The sequence below is a fragment of the Arachis hypogaea genome, chromosome 6 (genome assembly GCF_003086295.3).
Source record: "Arachis hypogaea cultivar Tifrunner chromosome 6, arahy.Tifrunner.gnm2.J5K5, whole genome shotgun sequence".
Taxonomy (NCBI): domain Eukaryota; kingdom Viridiplantae; phylum Streptophyta; class Magnoliopsida; order Fabales; family Fabaceae; genus Arachis; species Arachis hypogaea.
The window spans coordinates 98,939,449-98,962,089 of NC_092041.1; the positions used below are offsets into that span (position 1 = coordinate 98,939,449).

The window sequence follows — 22,641 nt, forward strand, 5'->3', positions numbered from 1 at the left end:
GACACCAACGCTATTGGTGACGATGACCAGAACCACCATGAAAGGAGTCCTGAGCGTTATCGACCAAGTGCCGCACGTTCTCCGGACCTTTTTGCCAACAATCCCACGAATGGAGAAGACAACGTCAACAACCACGCAAAAGTAGTCAATCTTTGTGTCGCGCCCAACCACACCCTCCATCAGCCCTTGTCGACCCCGATCTTTACCTCCGTTCCCTTCCCCTGATTTTATTTGTGTTTTGTTCGTTGTTTTTTTTGTTACCTTTAATTGGAGGAATAAATTAATTATTTTCAAAAGTAAATTTATCTTTTTAGACTTAAAAAGATAATTTTATAACTTTTTGTAACGTTGAAAATGATATTAATAAAAAAAATTAAAAATAATTTTAATTTTAATCCAAAATTTTAAGGACGAAAATAATACTTAACTTTTAATATTAATATTAATAATTACACCTTAATTTGTTTGATAAAATAAATAAATTTATAATAATATGATATAAATATTATACAACAACAAATTTTAAAATTCATATTAATTTATATATATTTTAATTATAAAATTTAGTAACTAATCTATACCTAAATTAAACCCTCAAATTTTAACTCTATCTTAAAATTATACACTATAAATCCTTAATAAATAAGTGATTTTATAATATTATAAATTTAATTACAAAAAATTGTTTAAGGTAAATCCAAGGAATATCTTTTAAATGAAAAAATTATATATATATATATATATATATATATATATATATATATATATAAAATTTTGTAACTAATCTATACCTAAAGTTTTATTCTAGATTTTTATTTTAACTGATTATTTTTTAATATTTATTTTCTGCAATATTTAATATTTTATTACATGCTTGAAATATTTAATAGGAACAGACTAAATATTATTAATTAATTAAGCACAATAAAATATTCTTTTTTTTCTGGAGTTTGAAACATCTATTAAACCTGTCTAATACCATTTTTTTTATTGTTTTTGGTCAGAGCCAAGAGCAAGATAAAGAAAATCAAAATTTTATGTAAAATCAAAAAAGTAAATTAAGTATGTAAAACATAAAATTTTAATAAAATTTAAATCGTAAAATTGTCAAACTTAATATAAATTTTATAAAATTGATTAACTCATTTAAAATTATAATATCAAAAATTTTAAGAGTTAAATTGAGATTCTAACTACTATACTTCCCAGAAACAAAAAATCCATCCTTACCCCTATACAGTTTCCGTGTAACAAGTTCACTAACAAGTCTATTTATCAGGGTCAAAAGTCAAAACTATTGCGTGTCCATGGCCCAGGATAGAAAAATAGTTCCCTCATTAATCTTTCATTACCGTGCCCAAAAAAAAAAAAAAACCTTTTCATTAAAATTACCAGGCTTAATTTCAAAGGACAAAAGTCACAAAACCCAAATTTTCATGCTTTTTGTCATACAAATTTGAACACAACGAGAGTGGCAGGAGACAAGTCACTCGTAACCTGCGCAACTTCAGTTCCTCACGTGTTTATAAATTTGATTATTTCAACATCTACAATTCCACACAAGACCGTTAAGTTACCCTGGCCCCCTTATCCAGTTTTGAGTTTTTCACAAAGGCAATCTAATAATTTTTTTCCCAATAAAAAATAATAGAGGAATAGGAAGGGCTCACAGAATTTATGATGTATAATTATCAATTAGCCTCGTAAAATAATATCTAATCATATAAGATTATTTATTTATTTTTTAATAGTTAAATATGGACCAAATTTCAATAAAAATATTGCCCTCCAAACTTTCTCTATTATTGGAAAAAGGACAGAAACCACGAACCACACTTAAATGAAGTCAAATGAACTCTTTCTTCGACTGATTAAACCCTTCTTCGAAAATACACAGAAGAAGTGAGTGAGTTTGATGAGCAGTGTGCACGATCTCCAATGGCGAACAAACTACTGATTTTGTTTCTAGGAACAATACTGTTCCTGTGTGTGGAATCAAAGTACATAGCGTATAACACCTCGCAGGGCGTGGTGCCTGGGAAGCTCAACGTTCATCTCGTTGCTCATACACACGACGATGTTGGTTGGTTGAAGACCGTTGATCAGTACTATGTTGGTTCTAACAATTCAATTCAGGTACTTCTATTTTTTTATTTTATTTTATTTTTCCCAGTGAACTTTTGAAGAAGGTGTCTGTTGATTGAAACTGATTTCGCAACAAAAGGAAAGGGAAAAAGAGATCGAATGATTGATTCACCATTGCGAGCATTAAGGAAAAAAAGAAGTTTATTTCAATTCCGAAGCGAAACCTAGCGTCTCCTGATAACACTCTATCCCTTTAATCCATTCTTTTGAACTGTTAACTTAGCTAGTTGAGCGATTTCTACACGCTGAACAATTTGAGAAAGTGAAGTATCTGATCCAACATGTGTAGCTTTAATCAGTAAGCAGCCATTCTCATTGATTGTTCCATCGATAATCTGTTCAGCACATTTCAAGAAATTAAAAATGTTTCCCTAATTTATAGTACTGGAAGTCTGATTAAAATAATCAAAGGTGCTAGCATATTTCTCTACAGAATATCAACCTCAGAATCCAGTGAATATTAAATAAACCTATCGCTAAACTCATCACAGAATGCATTTTATGAATTATCCAATTATCTAATATCTGGTTTTGTTGTTTAGCCTTTTTATGTTTGTTGAAATGAATGCATATGTGTATGTTAGATTCTTTGCATTAGAGTGGCAGTAACTACTATAGTCTAAAACCAAATGCTTATATTAGAGGATGGTTATTTAGTTTTAATTTAATCTCCTTGATCATTCTGTTGTTCCGAGTAATTTTTTAAACAAATTTTGTGTAGGGGGCTTGTGTGCAAAATGTGTTGGATTCTGTTGTTCAAGCTCTTTTGGCTGATAAGAATCGAAAGTTTATCTACGTTGAGCAAGTAAGTTAATATTTTTTTTTTAATTTGTATGTGTGTGTGACTTCATTTCTTGCTCGTTTGACCATGTCTTTTTGGATTATATTGCTGCATCTACTTCCTCCTAGAGGAAAATATATAACTGAAAAAAGTTGGGTTTTTAGGTCCAATTTAATGCTATTACAAGTTTAAATTTTCTATTCATTCCTTTTTCTGCACTGGTTATATATATAATTTTTATTTCTTTTATTTATTTATTTATTTTTATTTTGTCTGTAGTCTATTCATGCAGGATTATTCAAATTTTGAGTCTAGGTTGCTTATCAGTTATCACCTAAATTAAGCCACTGTTTTATACCTGAGCATGCCATGTGACTGTATGTTGATGTTCATTTGATGAAATACACCCTTTTCAAACTTTTTCTTGAAATATTTATTTCCTCAATGCAGGCCTTTTTCCAGAGATGGTGGAGAGATCAGAGTGAGGCTGCTCAGGATAGTGTAAAGAAACTCGTTAGTTCGGGTCAACTAGAGTTCATGTAAATTCCATTTCTGATGCAAAATTTCATTGTGATTAAGGACAAAGTCATCTTTCATGTTTGTCAGGGTTCCCTCTCTTTAATCCTCTCTTACATTGACTTGTTTCTGCGTATTGAATTTATTATTCCTTTCTTTCATTTGTCCTTGTCACAGAAATGGAGGCATGTGTATGCATGATGAGGCATCAACTCATTACATAGACATGATTGATCAGACTACACTTGGACATCGGTTTATTAAAGAGGAGTTTGGTGTGACTCCTAGAATTGGTTGGCAAATTGATCCCTTTGGACATTCTGCTGTGCAGGCTTACTTATTGGGAGCTGAAGTATGGCACATTTGGAAGAAAAATAAATGTCACAAGTACTATTTTCTTAGTTGGCTATCAACTGGTTGTTCTACTGTGGATGCAGGTTGGCTTTGACTCACTTTTCTTTGGTCGGATAGATTACCAAGATAGGGCTAAGCGCAAAAGGGAGAAGAGTCTTGAGGTCATATGGCAGGGTAGTAAGAGCTTTGGCTCATCAGCCCGGGTAACTCTCAAGAATTGTTTTTCTTTCTGTTCTTTGATATTTGTATGGTTGTATGTAATTTCATGATTGGTGACTCTTAAATTATATATTCCTTGTCATCATCTCATGGATATCCTTGATGCTTGGTATACCTCCAGATCTTCGCAGGTGCTTTCCCTGAGAATTATGAGCCACCACCTGGTGGATTTTACTTTGAAGTTAATGATGTTTCACCAGTAATTCAAGTAATATTATAAGAACTTGTTAATTTTGTCACTACTACATTTTTTATTTGCCTATTGTGCTAAATATATATGTTACTTTTTGCTTAAGGATAATCTGGATTTGTTTGACTACAATGTTGAAGATCGAGTGAATGACTTTGTTACTGCTGCATTGTCACAGGTAAATTGAGCAAGCTTTCCTTCCCGCTGCTGAATAAGTTATATGATTTCTGTGCGAACAAGAAGCATATATTTTTTTAGGGAAAAATAATATGTGAAAGTTAAACAGCCAAAATGTCGTGATCACACTTATCCTGTCCTTTTCTATTGATTGTTCTTAGGGCTGCAAGTGAGTCAAACCGACTCGCGAGCTGACTCGAGCTCAGCTCATTAGCAGCTCAATAAGTTGAGCTTGTGAGCCGAGCTTGAGTTTAGATTTGAAGTCATATATTAAATGAGTCGAATTTGAGTTTCAGTAAGTACAGCTCATTGGCTCATGAGCTGGCTTGATTATGTATATTATATACTTACATTAATACATATATTACTTTATACTTTTAATTTATATGACATGTAAATTTGTTGAATATATGAGGGTAAAATTGCTTTTACTTCTACCATATTTAAATGATAATATTTTTGTCTATTTTAGTGTAGGTTAAAATGGTTGATGAATGAGATTTAGTGAGTGTAACTAGATTGTTTATAATAGAAGAGTGGAAGATCTTTGATCATTTGATATAAAATTTATAGTTATCCTTTATATATAATGATGAGAGGGCATGGACTAAATGTAAGAATATAAGATATATAATTGTTAGTTTTCAACTTAGTTTGGCTCACTTCCAATTTGTTTTGTCATCTTTTACTCTGCTTTAAAATGTTATCTACATTATTGATATATGATATATGTAATTTCCTGAATTAATTTTCATCCGAGTTCATTTTGAAGTAACATTTAATATTTTTTATAACTGGTATTGAGATTCCTACGTACATGAATTTTCTCCTCCAACACGATTGAAGTAAGTGATTATTATCTATTGTTCTCCTTATCTATGATATTGATATTTCAGTTTCCTTGAACTAATTCTCATAAGTAACACTTGATCTTTGTTGTTGTTAACTTTTGATCTATTATGTTGAGTTCCTAAGAATCCTTACCCAAAATCTAACATCAATAGGCAATAGGGCAAAGACTCTTCATTTTTACATCAGCTCCTGTCAGATTTGAAACATGATTTTCCCCAACAGAGATGGGTATTTCATTTTCCCTTCATGATATGGTTCCCTTAACTTCCTGTGGTGTCTTTAGCACCCACAATGAATCATTTCACTTTCTAACAGAAGAAAGTTTTTCTGCTAGTATAGCTCATCTGGAGATTTTTTCATGTCACATTCTTTGGTTGTTATTTATCCCTTCCTTGCTCCTTATTTATATATCTCTGGGAACTCAAATATTAGTGTCTTGTCTCATTTCTAGTTATTTGAAATGAGAGGTACTATTATCAGTCTGGACTTAGATTCAAATCTATTGCAAAGAAATAAAAAAAGATGCACATTATAGTTCTTTTTTGGTTTATCATTTTTGTAATGTTTGCACCAGAAAGACTAGTGATGTATACATTACACACTACAGAGAGCATACTGATTACCTATTGTATTCTAGTTATTTGTGTAGTTCAATGATGGGTAATAATATTATTATGTTATCACCCTTTATTTTTATTAAAATCAGGATTTCGGAAATCTGTTTCTTACCTCACAGAATGGCAATCCAGTTGAATGACATGTTTTTAACTTGAAACTTGAGCAAGAAATGTAATTATACTATTGTTGTACTAAGTGGAACTTTAACAACTCTATGCAGGATCTCATTTAAATTATTGCGCCATATTGTTTCATTTTCAGGCAAACATAACTCGAACAAATCATATAATGTGGACGATGGGAACTGATTTTAAGTATCAATATGCACATACATGGTTCCGACAGCTTGACAAGTTTATTCATTATGTCAACAAGGTAATTTTCTAACAACTCAGGAGAATGAGATACCTCCTTTAACTACTCAGAATTCATTTTTCATGATTTTCTTTTTGTCCTATATGATTTTCTATTAGTAAATTGGTATTGGTCATTGAGTTAAGGATGTACCAAAAATTCGTATAATCACTAGTAACAAGCTATCCCTACAATTTTTAAGATGATGAAGAATGTGTAAACTTTTTTCAGAACTCTTATTCAGTAAAATCAATTTTCTTGGTTAAACTTGTATCTAAAGACAATACAAACAGTAATCCTTAGATTAAAAAGGAATATATTTTATTGTGGTTTAACTCACAGTTTGACTTGCTGTCATTACTCATATGTTAATTTTAACTTTAGGATGGACGTGTCAATGCTTTGTACTCTACACCATCCATATATACGGATGCAAAATATGCTACAAATGAGTCATGGCCAATCAAGACTGATGATTACTTCCCGTGAGTTTAAGACTTAGTTTGCATAATCTCTTTTCTTAATTCCTGAGTTTTCTTTCTCATTGTATGATGTTTTACCTGTATTTGTGCATTTTTTTTTCAAAAAAAAAACAAAGTTATGCAGATAATGCAAATGCTTACTGGACTGGATACTTTACCAGTAGGCCAGCTATCAAGCGCTATGTCAGATTAATGAGTGGCTATTATTTGGTATGATGTCTATGTTTATGGGTAATATAAATAAGGTAACTGAAACTTCTGGTCCACTGATGTTAAGAAATTTATCTTTTACCAATACATTATTAGGCTGCAAGACAACTAGAATTTTTTAGTGGGAGAATGAATTCAGGGCCAAATACAGACTCATTAGCTGATGCTTTGGCAATTGCTCAACACCATGATGCTGTCACTGGCACAGAACAGCAGCATGTGGCAAATGATTATTCGAAACGATTGGCAATAGGCTACAAGGAGGTGCAGTTTCAGTTTATCTATCTTTTAGTAATTGTCTATATCCATTTGTTAGCATGTCACCTAGTAGCATTTTTCATTTTGCAGGCAGAGCAATTGGTTTCATCAACACTGGCATGCTTGGCTGAGTCAACATTGCCCGCTGGATGTCAGAACCCAGTTACAATGTTTCAACAAGTAAAAGATCTTTGTTGTTGAATTTGAAGTCTGTGGACCATTTTTCTTACTTGCTATAATGCCTGAATCTACATTGACTTGAAACTATTTCTCATCACTTACTGTTCCTAGAAAACTATTTCTTGTCACTTAGGCTGTGTTTGGTTATGAGGATAAGACAAGACAGGACACCGAGAACAAGACACAAAAATTAGTGTTCTTTTATTTTGTTTGGTGATAAACTAAATATAAAAAATAACAAATTATGAAAGTCCAATTTACTATTATTTTTTCCATATAAAAACTTTAGGAAGAAAAATATAATAATAAAAAATATAATTATGAAAAATTAATAGGAATAATGAAAAAATAAGTTGTGTCCTTGTTAGTGTCTTTGACTCTTTATGTCCTTCCTGTCAGAAAAGACAAAAAATAAACTAATTTAGTATCTCTGGATACAATGTTTGTATTCATGTCTCATCTGCCAAATATAATTTTGTGTCTCTGTATCATTGTTTCAGTGTCCTATACTTATAAACAAACGCAGCCTTATAGTTCCTTAGCTTTGTTAGCGATTAGCTTTAACGTGTGTTGGGATAACTGAAAGATTAAAATATTTCAATAGTTACTTATTCATGTGAAATCAATTTATGTTTTGATACTCTAGCAAGAAAATGGTTTTAAAATAATCTATTTTGTTTGGATTATATAAAATTGTTGTTTTGCATGATAAATTTACTAAATAAAGCATCTAAATGACTGTTTATATTTTAATAATATATTTTATTGAACTCAGCTTATACTTATATTCATAAGTTCCAAATAGTGGCTTATACTTGTAAGCTTTTTTTCAGCTTAAACTGATCATCTTTTGATATACGATATAGTTTATAATTTTACCAACCTTTGCATGTGTTCACAAATATATGGTTCTTTCCTTTCTCTGTTCACTTGAAAGAAATATCCTTAATCTCAATTATTCATCATTCTGTGACATTTGCATATCTTGTTGATGCTTAGAAATTTGTCACCTTATTTAATGCATAAACACGTTGAGCTACAAGGAAGTTTTGCAATGTCCATATCTATGCTATATACTTGATTTGTTCATCCAATCTCAAGTTGTGTATTAGCCATATTATGTAACGACTGATGCTCAGAGCTTTAGATATTAATTTTTTCTCTCTATATGAGATTATAGTGATTAGAACTGAGATTGAATAGAATTAAATTTGTGTATTGATTGTTTCTGATTATCGTATCCAATTTCAAGCTGTAAGGTTTCTGATGATTGCAATCTGCTTTCCTTTCCTCCTCTTTTTTTTGTTTATTTTCCAGTGTCCACTTTTGAATATAAGTTATTGTCCTGCATCAGAAGTTGATCTCAGTCATGGAAAGAATTTGGTAAAACCATTATTTCTTCAAATTTGTTTATCTTTGCTTCTAAGCATTCCATAAAGTGTTTATTTTAGAATTTTTAATCCTCTTTTTTCATCATCCTTGATCCTTCTTATATTTAGGTTATTATTGTTTACAACTCTCTTGCTTGGAGAAGGAACGAAGTGATTCGAATTCCTGTGAGTCATGCCATCTTTTTATTTCTTGTTGTCTTCAATCTGATATCTTGCACCACTTACATCATTTGAAAGTTGAAACTAATATACAAAAGTTGTTACAATCTACATTCATTTGATTCTTTCGATGGTCAGCATGCTGTTAAAGGTTATTGGCGTCCCTGTTTACTGAAATAAGCTGCTTTTAAAATTTCATAGACTGTAAATGGTCTTTGGCTACCATTAATCAGAGGTGTCTTTTAGAAACAAGTGCTTGGTGAACCAAAATGTTAAAACCGCTTTTTTTCCCCACCAGAATAAAGGAATAAATACTCTCAGTGATCAACTTCTAATATAAATAACTGGTGCTGAGTTCATGGTCGTCTGTTCAATAGTTTTTTTCTATAACTGACATTCAAATGGGTTGTGTATGCTTTATTACATGGTCTAACTCTAACCCACTAGTTTTCAGCCATATCTTTTGTATCTATACAAGGATGTCTCATTGTCTTAATTCCAACCATACAAAAAAGAGGAGGAGAAGAGTATAATAACCTAAAAGACATTAATAAAACGCACGAAATTGGTAAACATTGTTATATCCAATTTTTTATAACCTGGTAATGCATTGTTTAACATTCACTTATGAAGGATGTCTTTGGTAATCAGAGTTGACATGAATCAACTTTGATTTGCTTCTAAAAGCACGACTTAGATACAATGCATTATTACATTTTTATGAAGCGATGATAATAGGCTCACCAAACAATTTCGTATCTACAAAGACTATATATGCATCCTATTGGAAGCAATATAAAACTAGCCTCACTGCTTCACACATTGATTCAAGGGGGAGCAGCAGCATCTTGCATGGCCAGTAAACATGTAAAATCAAGTATTATGCTTTTATTATTATTTTAATTTTGGTCTGATCTCCGGGTCCTGGGTTCAAGCCATAGAATCAGATTCTGCGTCAGGTTAAACTGTCTACATTATACCTTTTGGGAGTAGTCCTAATCCAAACCCTACATAATAAGAGATGCTTTGCATTGAACTGCCCTTTTTGTGGTTTTAGGCTATAGCCTTAGAGGATTCTAAAAAAAAAATATGCCAGGTCCTGTCTTGTCATGCTTACAACATTTGATAATATAAATAACATATAGTGCTTGCACAGATAAGTTTCAGTTATGATCTATTAAACTATCATAATGTTTACTATTGTTAACATGCCTTCCATTGCGACAAATTTCTTTAGGTTATTGATGACAATGTTGCGGTTCATGACTCTAATGGCACAGAAATAGAATCTCAACTTCTTCCTCAAGCTGAGGCCTTCGAAGGCTTAAGAAACTTCTATGTCAAGGCATATTTGGGACACACTCCACTCAACACACCCAAATATTGGCTTGCGTTCACAGTTTCAGTACCTCCACTTGGTTTTAGCACATACACTGTCTCAACTGCCAAAAGGACAGGTTCTATAATAAATTGTTTTATTATTAACTAACTAATATTTATTTGCTTTCCATTTGCCTACAGAATTGGTTTTTTTGATATTTGATTTCTTCTTGTTTTCAGGTTCAACCAAATCATCAGTAAATACATATCAAAGTAATGAAAAGGCGAGGTTTGAAGTTGGTCAAGGGAACTTGAAACTTAGATTCTCTACAGATGAAGAAACACACAGCAATTATGTTAATATAAGAAGCATGGTGCGTGATACATCACTTTGCGTGAAAAGATTCCCCCTTAATTAGGAACATTTCATGTTGTAGTCTTGCCTGTCTTTGTGATGTTCTCCCTTCTCATCATCTTTTAGTATATTCTGTTAGTTGAGTCCTTCCACTGTTGTATACAAAATTGAAAATCATGAAGTAAAAACCTGATTGGCACTCTTAATTTTGAAATGGAAGATGGACAAACAAGTTGAACAGAAGTACCTTTACTACTCAGGATATAATGGAAGTCATCAAAAGGATCCACAGGTAGACATTTTCACTTTAAAATCCTGATATTATTAACTTTTCACTTCTCCTGCCATTGTTCTTCTAATATAAATTTGTTATTTCATTTCCGTTACAGAATTCTGGGGCATATATTTTTCGTCCAAATGGCACATATTTCATCAACCATGAAAGACAGGTTTTAAATGCAATCTGAAGTATAATATCTCTACGAACAAATGCCACAACTACTTTAAGTTAAAGTATTGAATTCTCAGGTTCCTTTTACTGTTTTGCATGGACCATTGCTTGATGAAGTGCATCAACAAATCAACCCATGGATATATCAGGTGTTCTGCTTGGTCTTTCATCTTTAACATCATTGGAATATTACTCTCTTACTAATAAACTCCTTTCATGAAACTGTCAATGTTTTGAGAAATTAACTAACACAGGCCATTTGAATATTTGACTCAGACTGATAAACTGAAATAATGTGATGTAGGTGAATTTGGAATTTAGGAAAATGGTAAATCTGATTCTAGTAATATGTTGCTTTAAATATATTATTTTCTAATTGCTTTGAAAAGGTCAAGAAATGCTACTGGATTATAGAATGAGCATCTAGAACAATAGGACTAATACCTATGTCAGGAATGCATTTGCAATAGTTATATAAGGTGGTCTTGTGGCTAACAGACTAGCACCTTGATAAATAAATCACCATCACTAACCTTTGCTCATTATTTTCCAGTCACCTGAGATCTTTTTTTTTTTAAGATTTCTTTTTTCTTTCATGATCCAGTTTATGTTATCTATAAAGGGGATAGAAGAGAGTTGGTGTCCAATTTTTTCCCTAAACTAGCCTTCTTCATATATTAAAATATCAGAAAATACTTTTTGCGTTCCTAAGATTTCATCCAAAAATCAATGGTTAAGAGAGCAAAATATTTACCAACTTGACCAGTGCCACATTTGTTACTATTATACATATTGAATAAAAAAAACGGTGGAGTAATAGACATCAATGCCTACTAATAACATGTCTATTAGTCCACTAGTAATAGTAATTATAGTAACAATTAATGAGAAATAAGACTTCTTTTATCTATTTCTAACATAATATTCGAGATTAATGTGCATCAAATATGTCGGCAGATTACCAGGCTACACAAAGAAAAGGAGCATGTTGAAGTAGAGTTTATTGTAAGTTTTAAAATAGTTGCTTTTATTATTTATATTTACGTTTGTGTCATTAATATTCATTGTGAAAACGGATACCAATTTACATTTATAACATGGTTTATATATGTGGGATTTTGGATCATTTGAACTGGTTATTTTTCGAATTTCAGGTTGGCCCTATACCTATTGAAGATGGAACTGGTAAAGAAGTTGCCACTAAGATTTCAACTGCTTTAAGCAGCAAGAAAACATTTTACACAGATTCTAACGGTCGCGATTTTATCAAAAGGGTATGCAATTTAGGTTCTGTTGAATATAATATGCCTTGAGGAATTTTTGAACCATCTTAACTTTCTTCTTTTCCTTATTCCACAGCTATGCCTCTCAAATATTTTACTACCTGCTGGTTATTTAACTTATGTGTAATAATATTTTAAGCACTTCTTATTGGGTCAACTTTCAGTATATTCTTGACTACCATATCCATTAGGATATGACAACAACAATAACAACAAAGCCTTATCCCACTAGGTGGGATTGGCTACAAGAATCAAACGACGACATTGCTAATATTCATATATCTAGGTGCTTGATGTTGATTGTGACAAAGCAGCTCCTTCTCTGAGATTGATGGAAGCAACTTTGTATATTTGATAAAAAAACAGTTGCATGGCTCGTAAAACTTTTCCTTGAATTTCAAGTTTAGCTTTTTTCCTTTTCTTTGGGCATAACTTAATTTTATTTAACTTATCCCGCTGCAGATACGTGACTTCAGAACAGACTGGGATCTGGAAGTGAACCAGCCCATTGCAGGAAATTATTACCCTGTATGTGAACTCATGTACATTAGTTCTTTCAAAATAATTGGTAGTTTTTAAAGGCCTATTTTCCTCCTCTTACTTGCTTGAAGGATTGTTAGTTATTGTTGAAACTGTTACTTATGCCTGCTGTGCAAACTGCTGGTAGTTGTTGTATGATAAATTATACAGCTACTCTTAATAAGAAACTTAAAATAGAAATATGTGCTTTCTCAATTTGGTTTAGTAATATTGTCATTCTCATTGATCGTCACTAGACTTAATTTCAACATTTATGGATGTATCCACAATGGTAACTACTGGCTTTATGGCACTTTGTTAGAAGTTCAAGCAGCAGTTATTATCATCCTTTTGGTTCACAAATTATTTCTTTTTTTTTTTTTCATTTTGTCTTCAGATTAATCTAGGGATATACATAAAAGATAATAAGACAGAATTCTCAGTTTTGGTGGATAGATCTGTTGGAGGATCTAGCCTAGAAGATGGACAAATAGAACTGATGGTCCACAGGTATGTGGTATTATTTAGATAATGCATTGTAGAGACTCCTGTTATACCAAAATTGAAAATATATTACCACTCCTATCTGGCACTGTCTTATTCTTGGAAATGTAGTACTTTTGGCATCTGTCTAAACAGTGTGTATGAATATAATATAGGACAAACCCCTTCAATGCCAAAAATATTTTGGAAGAAAGCATTGGAAGATATTGTTGGTATACAAGTAGGCAGTGATTACGTGTTCTAGTTCATGGAATAATGCAGTTTTTTTCAGGGAATATATCCACTTAAACATTTGTTATGGAGATGTTGGTTGAATCTCTTCCTTTTAGATAGGATGTGCTCAATCTGCATATTGAAGTTTGCAGCTTGTAGTTTAAGTGTTTGAACTTTGAAATGCACAGTATGCTTAGTTCAAGGCTCACAAGTTAATGTTCATTTTTTGGAAGTTGGTTTTGAGGATATCCTTCTCCCTAAACTTTTCTAAACATGTTGAAACAACTTTTCTCTTTCCTGACACCAATAGGCGATTGCTACTTGATGATTCAAAAGGTGTTGCAGAGGCTCTAAATGAAACAGACTGTGTCGCTGATGATTGCAGGGGCCTAACTGTAAGAATTTCTTGCCTAGATTTTAAATTCATGTAGCTATCAGCATTTCTCCTGATTAATATCAACCTTTTACTTCAGATATGCATTGTCTGTTGATAAACCAAACTACTTTCAAATGGGTCTTAATGCTGGTAGCAGAAAAATCAGTGTCAATCCATTTTAGCAGAAGTTGACTAAAGCCTTGTGATCATGTTTTGGCATGTGCAAATATGTTTTGTTATATATATAACCGTTTTTTATTACAATGTTCTATTAGAAGAAGGATTTGATCTCAATTATATTTTTGACGATCCCTTTGACAGAGTGCATTTTTTTTTTTTCAGCTAGCAAATTTAGAATGCCCATTTTCCAGTATTTATGGACAAATGTCTCTTCATGTGACTTAGGTTTTGCCATTCTGAAATCCATAACTAATTTTTTGTCAGGTCCAAGGTAAATTTTACTACAGGATAGATCCCTTGGGTGAGGGTGCAAAGTGGCGCCGAACTTTTGGTCAGGAGATATATTCTCCTCTTCTATTAGCTTTCTCTGAAAAGGTGAAATTTAGTAGGGAGAAAAGAAAGAGTAATTGTATAATATACATGTACTTTCTATTGATCAACTCAGGGTTTTTTTTGTTTTTCTTTCTTTTTTTTTTTAATTTTATTATATCAAGTATCAGTCAGTAAAAGGTTGATTTTATTTGGCAGGATGATAAAGATGATTGGATGAATTCCCATGTGCCAACATTTTCAGGAATGGATTCGTCATATACATTGCCTGATAACATTGCAATGATAACATTACAGGTCTTTGTGGCTTTATCCCTGTTTAAAGGGATTACCTTATCTCATGCCTTACAAGCTCAGGATAAATAATAGATATTGTTCTTGGCCAACAGTGACAACATACTAAATGCCAACACAATGATAGCTTATTTATTTCTGCATGCATGCTTTCAAAATTTGTTATGAACATAATTCTTTAGCTTGCATTTTATCTATTGTTTTGGACATTTCAGGAACTTGATGATGGGGCAGTTCTGCTTCGGTTAGCACATCTATATGAGGTCTCCATTTCTTTTTAATTAATATTTTTAATGTTTTTCTTTGAGAAGATTGCAATGATCCATTTATATGTGATCTTGCCTTTTCAGTTCTTGCTCACTATTCTTGGTCACATTTTAGGCCCGTTTTATTTTGGTGGGGTAGGGTGGGGTAGGGTGGGGTAGGGCAGGGTCGGGCAGGGCTGGCAGCCTGTTTTGACACCCCATAGAAACTGTTTTCTCAAGAATGAAAATAAAATAAAATAAAGTTATTGGCTTCCTTGTTTAATTAATCAGCATCTCTTGTATTGTTTCTAGTGGTACCATTTGTCTCTCGTTCTGTGATGACTATTGCTAAAACGAAGAATAAGCTTTCAGCATGATAATAAAATGTTTCATGTAATATATTGATGACAGATAACTTTTGTATGCTGAAAAAGAAAATTGCAATTTGTTAAGAGAAATTTGTGAATCCTCGTGCCAAACCAAAAGCATGTGAATCTATTAGGTTAAGGAAAAAAAGAAACAGTCCCTTGCACAAGCTTCATCCTGAGACTGATTCTTGCCCTCATGATTGCTTGACAAATAAATAAATATATCATGATTGTTCTTTTTTTCTTTTTGGATATAAGTCATGATTGTTCTAAATTTTGAATTGCGGGCTCCCATGCTATTAAGTAGGTACTTGTTGACCAAGTATAAGTAGGTGCTATCTAAATACAAGCTAATCCTTATCACAAATCAAATTTTGCAATGCATGCATATTATTGACTTTCAAAATAAAACAAACTACCACTTCATCCCTTTGTATTTTTGTTGCTCTTCTTTGTCCTTTTCCTTCTTAGTGATTTTTGCATCATGTTTAGTATCCCACATTCTAATCCCCAACAAATTTATGCACAGATTGGAGAAGATAAGGATCTCTCTGTAAAGACAAGTGTAGAGCTGAAAAGACTCTTCCCTGAAAAGAAGGTAAAATCTAAAATTGCGATAAGATTTCACTAGTTTGGTTTGGGGGTAAAAATAAGATGGAAATTTTCATCGATGAGTCTCATGAGTAAAAAGCTCCATGAAAATTTCCAACCGATATTTGTCCCTCAACCAAACACACTCTTAACACTCCGTTAGATAGTTTGGACAAGATATAAATACAAAGACAGTAACATGGAAAATTTGTGTTGGCTCTGTCCCTACCTAGAAAGGTCGGAAAATACAAGAACTGTGTACTAGGAAATATTGTCTTGTATTGTATATCTACCTTTACCTCCAAATATATATAAATGTGGTGTCTATGGTTCTTATGGCTACGGTGACTATGGTGATTATATAATTTTAGTAACATTTTTTTTTAAATGTTGCTAAAATTAAAATCCACATTTTTTTAGATTTAGTAATAGTTTTTACTTTTATTTTTTAAATTAAAAAGTGTCGTTAAATAGTAAAAAGTGTTTTTTAATTTTAATAACACTTTTTAAGTATTGTTAAAATTTATAGGTACCGTAGCCACAGTAACCACAGGTACCATATCATAAATCATGTTAGTTTTATGAAATAGTTTGCAGTTGGTTTAGTATATGATGGACTTGAATTGTGTAGTAAGAATACTAATGATAGTTTTGATGGAGTGATTTGGATGAATAGTTTGAGAAATTTGATAGTTATATTATTGATAGATTAAGGAGAGTACAAAGACTAGTAGAATTTGATGTTTGTTAGTTGATTACAATGAATTCCATGATGGCCTATTTATAGGCTCTATTGATTCTAGATAATTCTAAACCTTAGATACTTCTAGACATTAACCTAGATATTTTTAGATACTAATCTTAGATATTTCTAGTACTTGATTTATTTACTTAACTTCTAGACTTCTCCATCATAATATCTGAATATTTTTATGAAACAAGATCATTAGAATTCTAGAGAATTCCACAAATGTGTAGCATAGTCAATACTCCTCCTTGATGCACATCTGTGTAACTCCAAGCATCTCTCGAAATAGTTCGAACTTTGATCTTAGTAGTGCCTTAGTGAATATGTTTGCCAGGTGCTCATTTGTGCTGCAATACTCGATTTTTATTTTTTTCTCCAATAGCTTCTCGTATAAAATGATACTTGATAGGTATATGCTTGGTCCTATTATGATGGAGTGGACTGTTTGCCATTGCTATTGCTAACTTCCTATCGCACAACATAGTTGGTTCTTCTTGTTGCTTTCTTATGTCTTCGAATATTTTCCTTAGCCATATTGCTGGATTAGTAGCATTTGCAGCTGCAACATACTCAGCTTCAGCAGATGATTGAGTCACAGTTTCTTGTTTCTTTGATGCTCAAGAGAATACTCCAAATCCTAGTGTAAATGCATATCCAGAAGTGTTTTTCATGTAGTCAATTGATCCTGCCCAATCACTGTTGATATATCCAAATAGTTTTGGATCTTCAATAGATTTATAATGAATGCCATAATCTTTTGTACCCTGAATATATCTTAAAATCCTTCTTGCAGCTCCATAGTGCTTCTGACTTTGCTTTTGCATGAATTTTGACAATAGACTTGTTGCATACATGATGTCAGGTTTTGTGATAGTTAGATAAAGGAGACTTCCAATGAGACTTCTGTATTGTGAAGCATTTGCCTCCTCAGATCTACGTTTTGTAATTTCTCATTATGGGCTAAAGGAGTAGATACTGCTTTGGAATTATTCATTTTGAACTTTTGTAGCAATTTTTGAGTGTATTTCTTTTGTGAGATGAAAATTTTGTTTTCATTTTGGTTTACCTCATTGCTAAGAAAATAGTGCATCAATCCTAAGTCAGTCATCTCAAATGTCTTCTTCATTTCTTCTTTGAATTCTTTTGATCATGGCCTCGTTGTTTCCTGTGTAGATAAGATCGTCCATGTACAAGGAAACTATGAGAGTGTTTAAATTATCTTGTGTCTTGATGTAGAGTGTAGGCTCACTTTTACTCTTCTTGAATTCATGATTAGTGAAATATTTGTCAATTCAACTGTACCATGCTCGTAGAGCTTGCTTGAGTCCATAGAGTGTTTTTTTAAGTCTTAGCACCTTGTCTTCATGTCCTTCTATAATGAACCCTTGTGGTTGATCAATGTATACTTCTTCCACTAGTTCTTCATTTAGAAACGTGAATTTTACGTCCAACTGATAGATCTTCCATTGCTTGTGCGGCTAGTGCAATGAGCACCCTTATTGTATCTAGGCGAGCTATAGGTGCAAATGTCCCTTGTGTTATCTATCCCAGAAATTTGCGCATACCCTTTAGCTACGAGCCTTGCTTTAAGCTTCTAAATGGATCCATCGGGATTGAGTTTTGTCTTGTATACCCATTCGACTCCAATGACATCTTTATTTGAAGGGTGATCTACCAGCTCCCATGTGTTGTTCTTCTCAATCATCTTGATTTCTTCTTCCATGGCATTTCTTCATTCTTTTGGCTTTTCTGCTTCTTCAAAGTTTGTAGACTCGATTTTGGCAAAATTACATGTTTCATATACATCTTGTAGAGGCTTAGTTTTTCTTGGAGGAGAATAATTGGTTGCTTCTACTGTTGGAGTAGTTGGCTTGCTTCTTCACGTTCTTGTTCTTCTAGTCTTATAGGTGATTGTTGTAATACTTCCTTTTTCGACTTTTTCATCTTTTCAGTTCCATTAAGCATTTTCATCAAACTCCACGTCTCTGTTGATGATGAGTTTCTTTGTTTGCAAGTTATACACACGGTATCCTTTTGATTGTGTACTATACTCAAGGAAGATTCCTTTCTTTGTTTTTTCATGGAGCTTGCTTCTTTTTTGTGTAAGGATGTAGACATAGCATATGCATCCAAAGATACTTAAGATTCTTTGCAGAAGATTTTCGTCCACTCCATGCTTCGATCAGAGTTTAATTTTTTACTGTCTTAGTGGGACAGCGATTTAGTAGGTATACTGTTGTGTATACAGCTTCTTCCCAGAAGATATTTGGCAAGTTTTTTTCCTTGAGGATCAAGCGTGCCATTTCTATCACAGTTCTATTTTTTCTCTCAGATACTCCATTTTGCTCAGGAGCATATCCAACTGTGAGTTGATGCTTGATACCCTCTTTGCAGAATTTATTAAATTCTTTGGAAGTGTATTTAGTTTCTCTGTCGCTACGAAGTATCTTGATGCTACGACCACTTCGTTTCTCCACATGTATTTTGAATTTCTTGAAGATGCCAAAAATCTCTGTTCTTTCATGTAGGAAATATGTCCACATCATTCTAGTATAATCATCGATGAAAAGAATGAAATACTTGTTATTGAGTGATGGGATCTTCATCGGACCACAAACGTCAATGTGAACTAATTCAAGCATCTCCTTGGCTTGCCAAGCTCTTCCAGAAGGAAATGGTTGACAATGTTGCTTGCTAAGTAAGCATCATTCACAAGGTTGATTAATCTCTATGATGCTTGGTAGATCTCTTATTAGTTGCTTTTGATGTAGCAACTTTAATCCATGAAAGTGAAAATGGTCAAATCTTTGATGTCACAGCCATGAATTATCTTGTGCATTTAATGCTGTTTCTATGATATAACTCCATTTGAATGGAAAGCTTCTGTTTTTCATCTTTACTATTACTAGAAGTCTTTTAGTTTTCCTTTCACTTATGGTGCATGAGTCTTCTTCAAAGTGTAATACGTAGCCTTTCTCCATCATTTGGCCAATACTAAGTAGGTTTTGAGCCAGTTTAGAAATTAACAGAATATCATGGATATTCATGATATTCTTATTTCCTATCTTGGTGTGGACGATGATTGTATCTTTGCCATTCGCCTACACGATCATTCCGTCTCCAAGTCTGATGTAGATCGAACAGATTTACTGATTTCACTAAATAGGTTTTGATCACTTGTCATGTGATTACTACAACCACTGTTGAGATACCATATATCATCTTTCTTCTTGCGCTCTTGTGATGATGCATAGAAGATGCACTCTTCTCCCTCCGTTTTTTCATAGAAGTTTGTGCGATGATTGATCTTCATCCTATAATCTTTCTCCATATGCCCAAACCTTTTACAATTGCGACACTGTGGTTTTTCACGATGCCAACAATCCTTCTCTAGGTGGTTAGTTTTCTTGCACATGCCACATGAAGAATATTGTTTCCCATCTTCAGTTTTATTTTCGATTTTTTAGAAGTGTCTGAAATTCTAGAATTTTCTTGTCTTTTTCCTCCTATTTTATTTAGATTCTGAGATTTTATATTGAGCTTAGACTGAAATGTATTTTCTATTGAATCTTCATCATCTCGACTTGCTAGTCTTTGTTCAAAAAGCGTATAGTGAGCTTATTAACTCTGCTGGTGTTAGTGTTAATAAATCCTTAGTTTTTTCAATTGTAGACATTTTATGATCGAATTTGGAAGGCAAACTAATGAGTATTTTTTTTACTATCTTTTTATCGGGCAAATCTTCTCCATAAGCTTTTATTTCAGTTACTAAGTTCATTAATCTTGTATAGTAACTTTTTATTTTTTCAAAATCTTTTATTTTCATATTTGCATATTGCTTCTTTAGAGATTGGAGGAGGATTGTGCATACGTTTGTGTCGCCTCTGAACTCTTGCTCCAAGTTTTCCCATACTTCCTTAGCTACGATATTCCTCATATCTTTGCGAAGATTGTCTTTGTTACAACTTGTTGGAGGAAGCATAGAGCAATATAATTTCTTTGTTGCTATTCCTTTAATTTCTTCTTTTCTGCAGTGGAAAGTGTTGCTTGGTTTCTTTGGCATAGTGAATCCTTCGTGGATAATATCTCACAAGTCTTGTACTTGTAGGAAAGTTTTCATTTGAGAATGCCAGTCTTCATAATTGTCTTCTGACAATATGGGCACATGAATATTTATGGTTGAGATAGTCATGGTTATGAAAAAATTTGTTTGAGTGGATTATAATATGGTGGATATGTATCGTTGACAAGTTAGGAAGAAAGATTCTACGCCCAATAGATAATCGAGCATAGGTCTGATGCCACTGTTAGTTTTATGAAATAGTTTGAAGTGGTTTAGTATATGATGGACTTGAATTGTGTAGTAAGAATACTAATGATAGTTTTGATGGAGTGATTTGGATGAATAGTTTGAGGAATTTGATAATTATATTGTTAATAGATTAAGAAGAGTACAAAGGTTAGTAGAATTTGATGTTTGTTAGTTGGTTACAATGAACTCCATGATGGTCTAGTTATAGGTTCCATAAATTATTCTAGATAATTCTAAGTCTTAGATATTTCTATATATTAACCTAGATATTTCTAGGTACCAAGTATAGATATTTCTAGTATTTGATTTATTTACTTAATTTTTAGACTTCTCTATCATAATTTTTAGATATTTATTTTTATGAAACAAGATTATGAGAATTCTAGATAATTCTACAGATGTGTAGCATAATCAATAAACCATATATAAAATCTCATTTGCACATGTCTTAGCTACCAAACACAGATTAAAAGGATGGGAAATTCTTTTCCACGTCTGTTTAGATTGTTTTGTTACTTAAAACTGCTTTCAAACTGCCTTGGTATAGATCAAAGGGGTGAAAGAGATGAGCTTGTCAGCCAATCAAGAAAGGACAGAAATGGAGAAGAAAAGATTTGCATGGAAAGTAAAAGGGTCTTTAGGAGATGAACATGTTTTATCAAGGGGAGGGCCAGTTGATCAAAAAGAGCTAGCTGTGGAGCTTGCTCCCATGGAGATCCGCACTTTTATCATTTACTTTGATGACAATGACATGCCTAACCTTCTCTCAGATGCATAGTAGTAGATTTTGGCATTGAAAGAAACAAGCATGTTTGTATTATATTTATGTTGTATGGCAAGTCTTCTTTTTTTTTTTTTTGTCAAATGAATTGGACCATCTCTAATTTTAGGCATTATAAATTCACTCATACATATACATAAGAGTTTTATCCACTACATATAATACATACAATACTATTATTTTCTTTAGCCTCATTTTGGATAAACAGCTTAATTAAGTGCACTTATTGCAAAGTATATACGACAATCACTAGACTAAGGCCTTGCGTGCCTGTTTGGCAAGGCTATCTAATCTAACACTGATAACTTGGGCAGTTGGGCCTTGAAAGAATGAAGGCTCAAATTGTTTTATGGTTTCTCTTATGGTCGTACTATGATAAAGGTAGAGATGCAAAGTGTATTAATACGTATAAAAAAAATTGCTTAGCCGAGGAATGCTACGGTGAAGAACATTATTTTTTTCTACACACGAGAAATTTAGTTGGCATTTTTTATGGCTAATTTTTTTATATTGATTAAATAAATGTGTAATATATTGTTATTGGAAAATTAGGTGTTTTTCTTTGATATAGTGGTTTTTTTATTGGTATTTGTTCAAATCGAAAGGTTTGATTTGTTTGAAGAAAAAAATAAACTACAAATTGGAGGGTCTAATTTGTATTTTTTATTTTTAAAAATAAAAATCGGACGGTCTAATTTTAACATTAATTTTTATTTTATTTTCGAAAACACAAATCAAACTGTTCGATTTGTGATTGTTTGTTTGAAAAATAAAACAAATCGGAGGCACCAATTTGTCTTAACCATAGCAAGGTAAAACACTTTTCTTGTCACACCATTTTGAGATACACTCTTTCCTCTTTCACACGAGAAAGAATTTGCAATT

The 22,641-nt window shown here is 32.5% G+C and overlaps 1 protein-coding gene across 2 annotated transcripts; it reads left to right on the forward strand.

Moving 5' to 3' along the window:
- The first annotated feature begins 1,480 nt into the window (after nt 1-1,480).
- LOC112697104 (probable alpha-mannosidase At5g13980) lies at nt 1,481-21,944 on the forward strand. 2 transcript variants are annotated; one of them, XM_025750114.3, is made up of 29 exons: nt 1,481-2,136; nt 2,867-2,950; nt 3,377-3,465; nt 3,620-3,794; nt 3,880-3,999; nt 4,137-4,223; nt 4,312-4,383; nt 6,114-6,227; nt 6,591-6,691; nt 6,805-6,898; nt 6,995-7,162; nt 7,247-7,336; nt 8,654-8,719; nt 8,836-8,892; nt 10,124-10,343; nt 10,447-10,580; nt 10,782-10,853; nt 10,951-11,010; nt 11,090-11,161; nt 11,970-12,017; nt 12,167-12,286; nt 12,758-12,823; nt 13,212-13,324; nt 13,842-13,926; nt 14,352-14,462; nt 14,616-14,714; nt 14,927-14,974; nt 15,854-15,922; nt 21,523-21,944. In XM_025750114.3, exons 1-29 carry the CDS (start codon nt 1,939-1,941, stop codon nt 21,751-21,753), a joined length of 3,063 nt encoding a protein of 1,020 aa, XP_025605899.1. In that variant the 5' UTR covers nt 1,481-1,938; the 3' UTR covers nt 21,754-21,944. The 2 variants fall into 2 exon arrangements, with proteins under 2 accessions (XP_025605899.1, XP_025605900.1); XM_025750115.3 differs by having other exon boundaries at nt 1,742-2,443.
- Nucleotides 21,945-22,641: the final 697 nt, after the last annotated feature.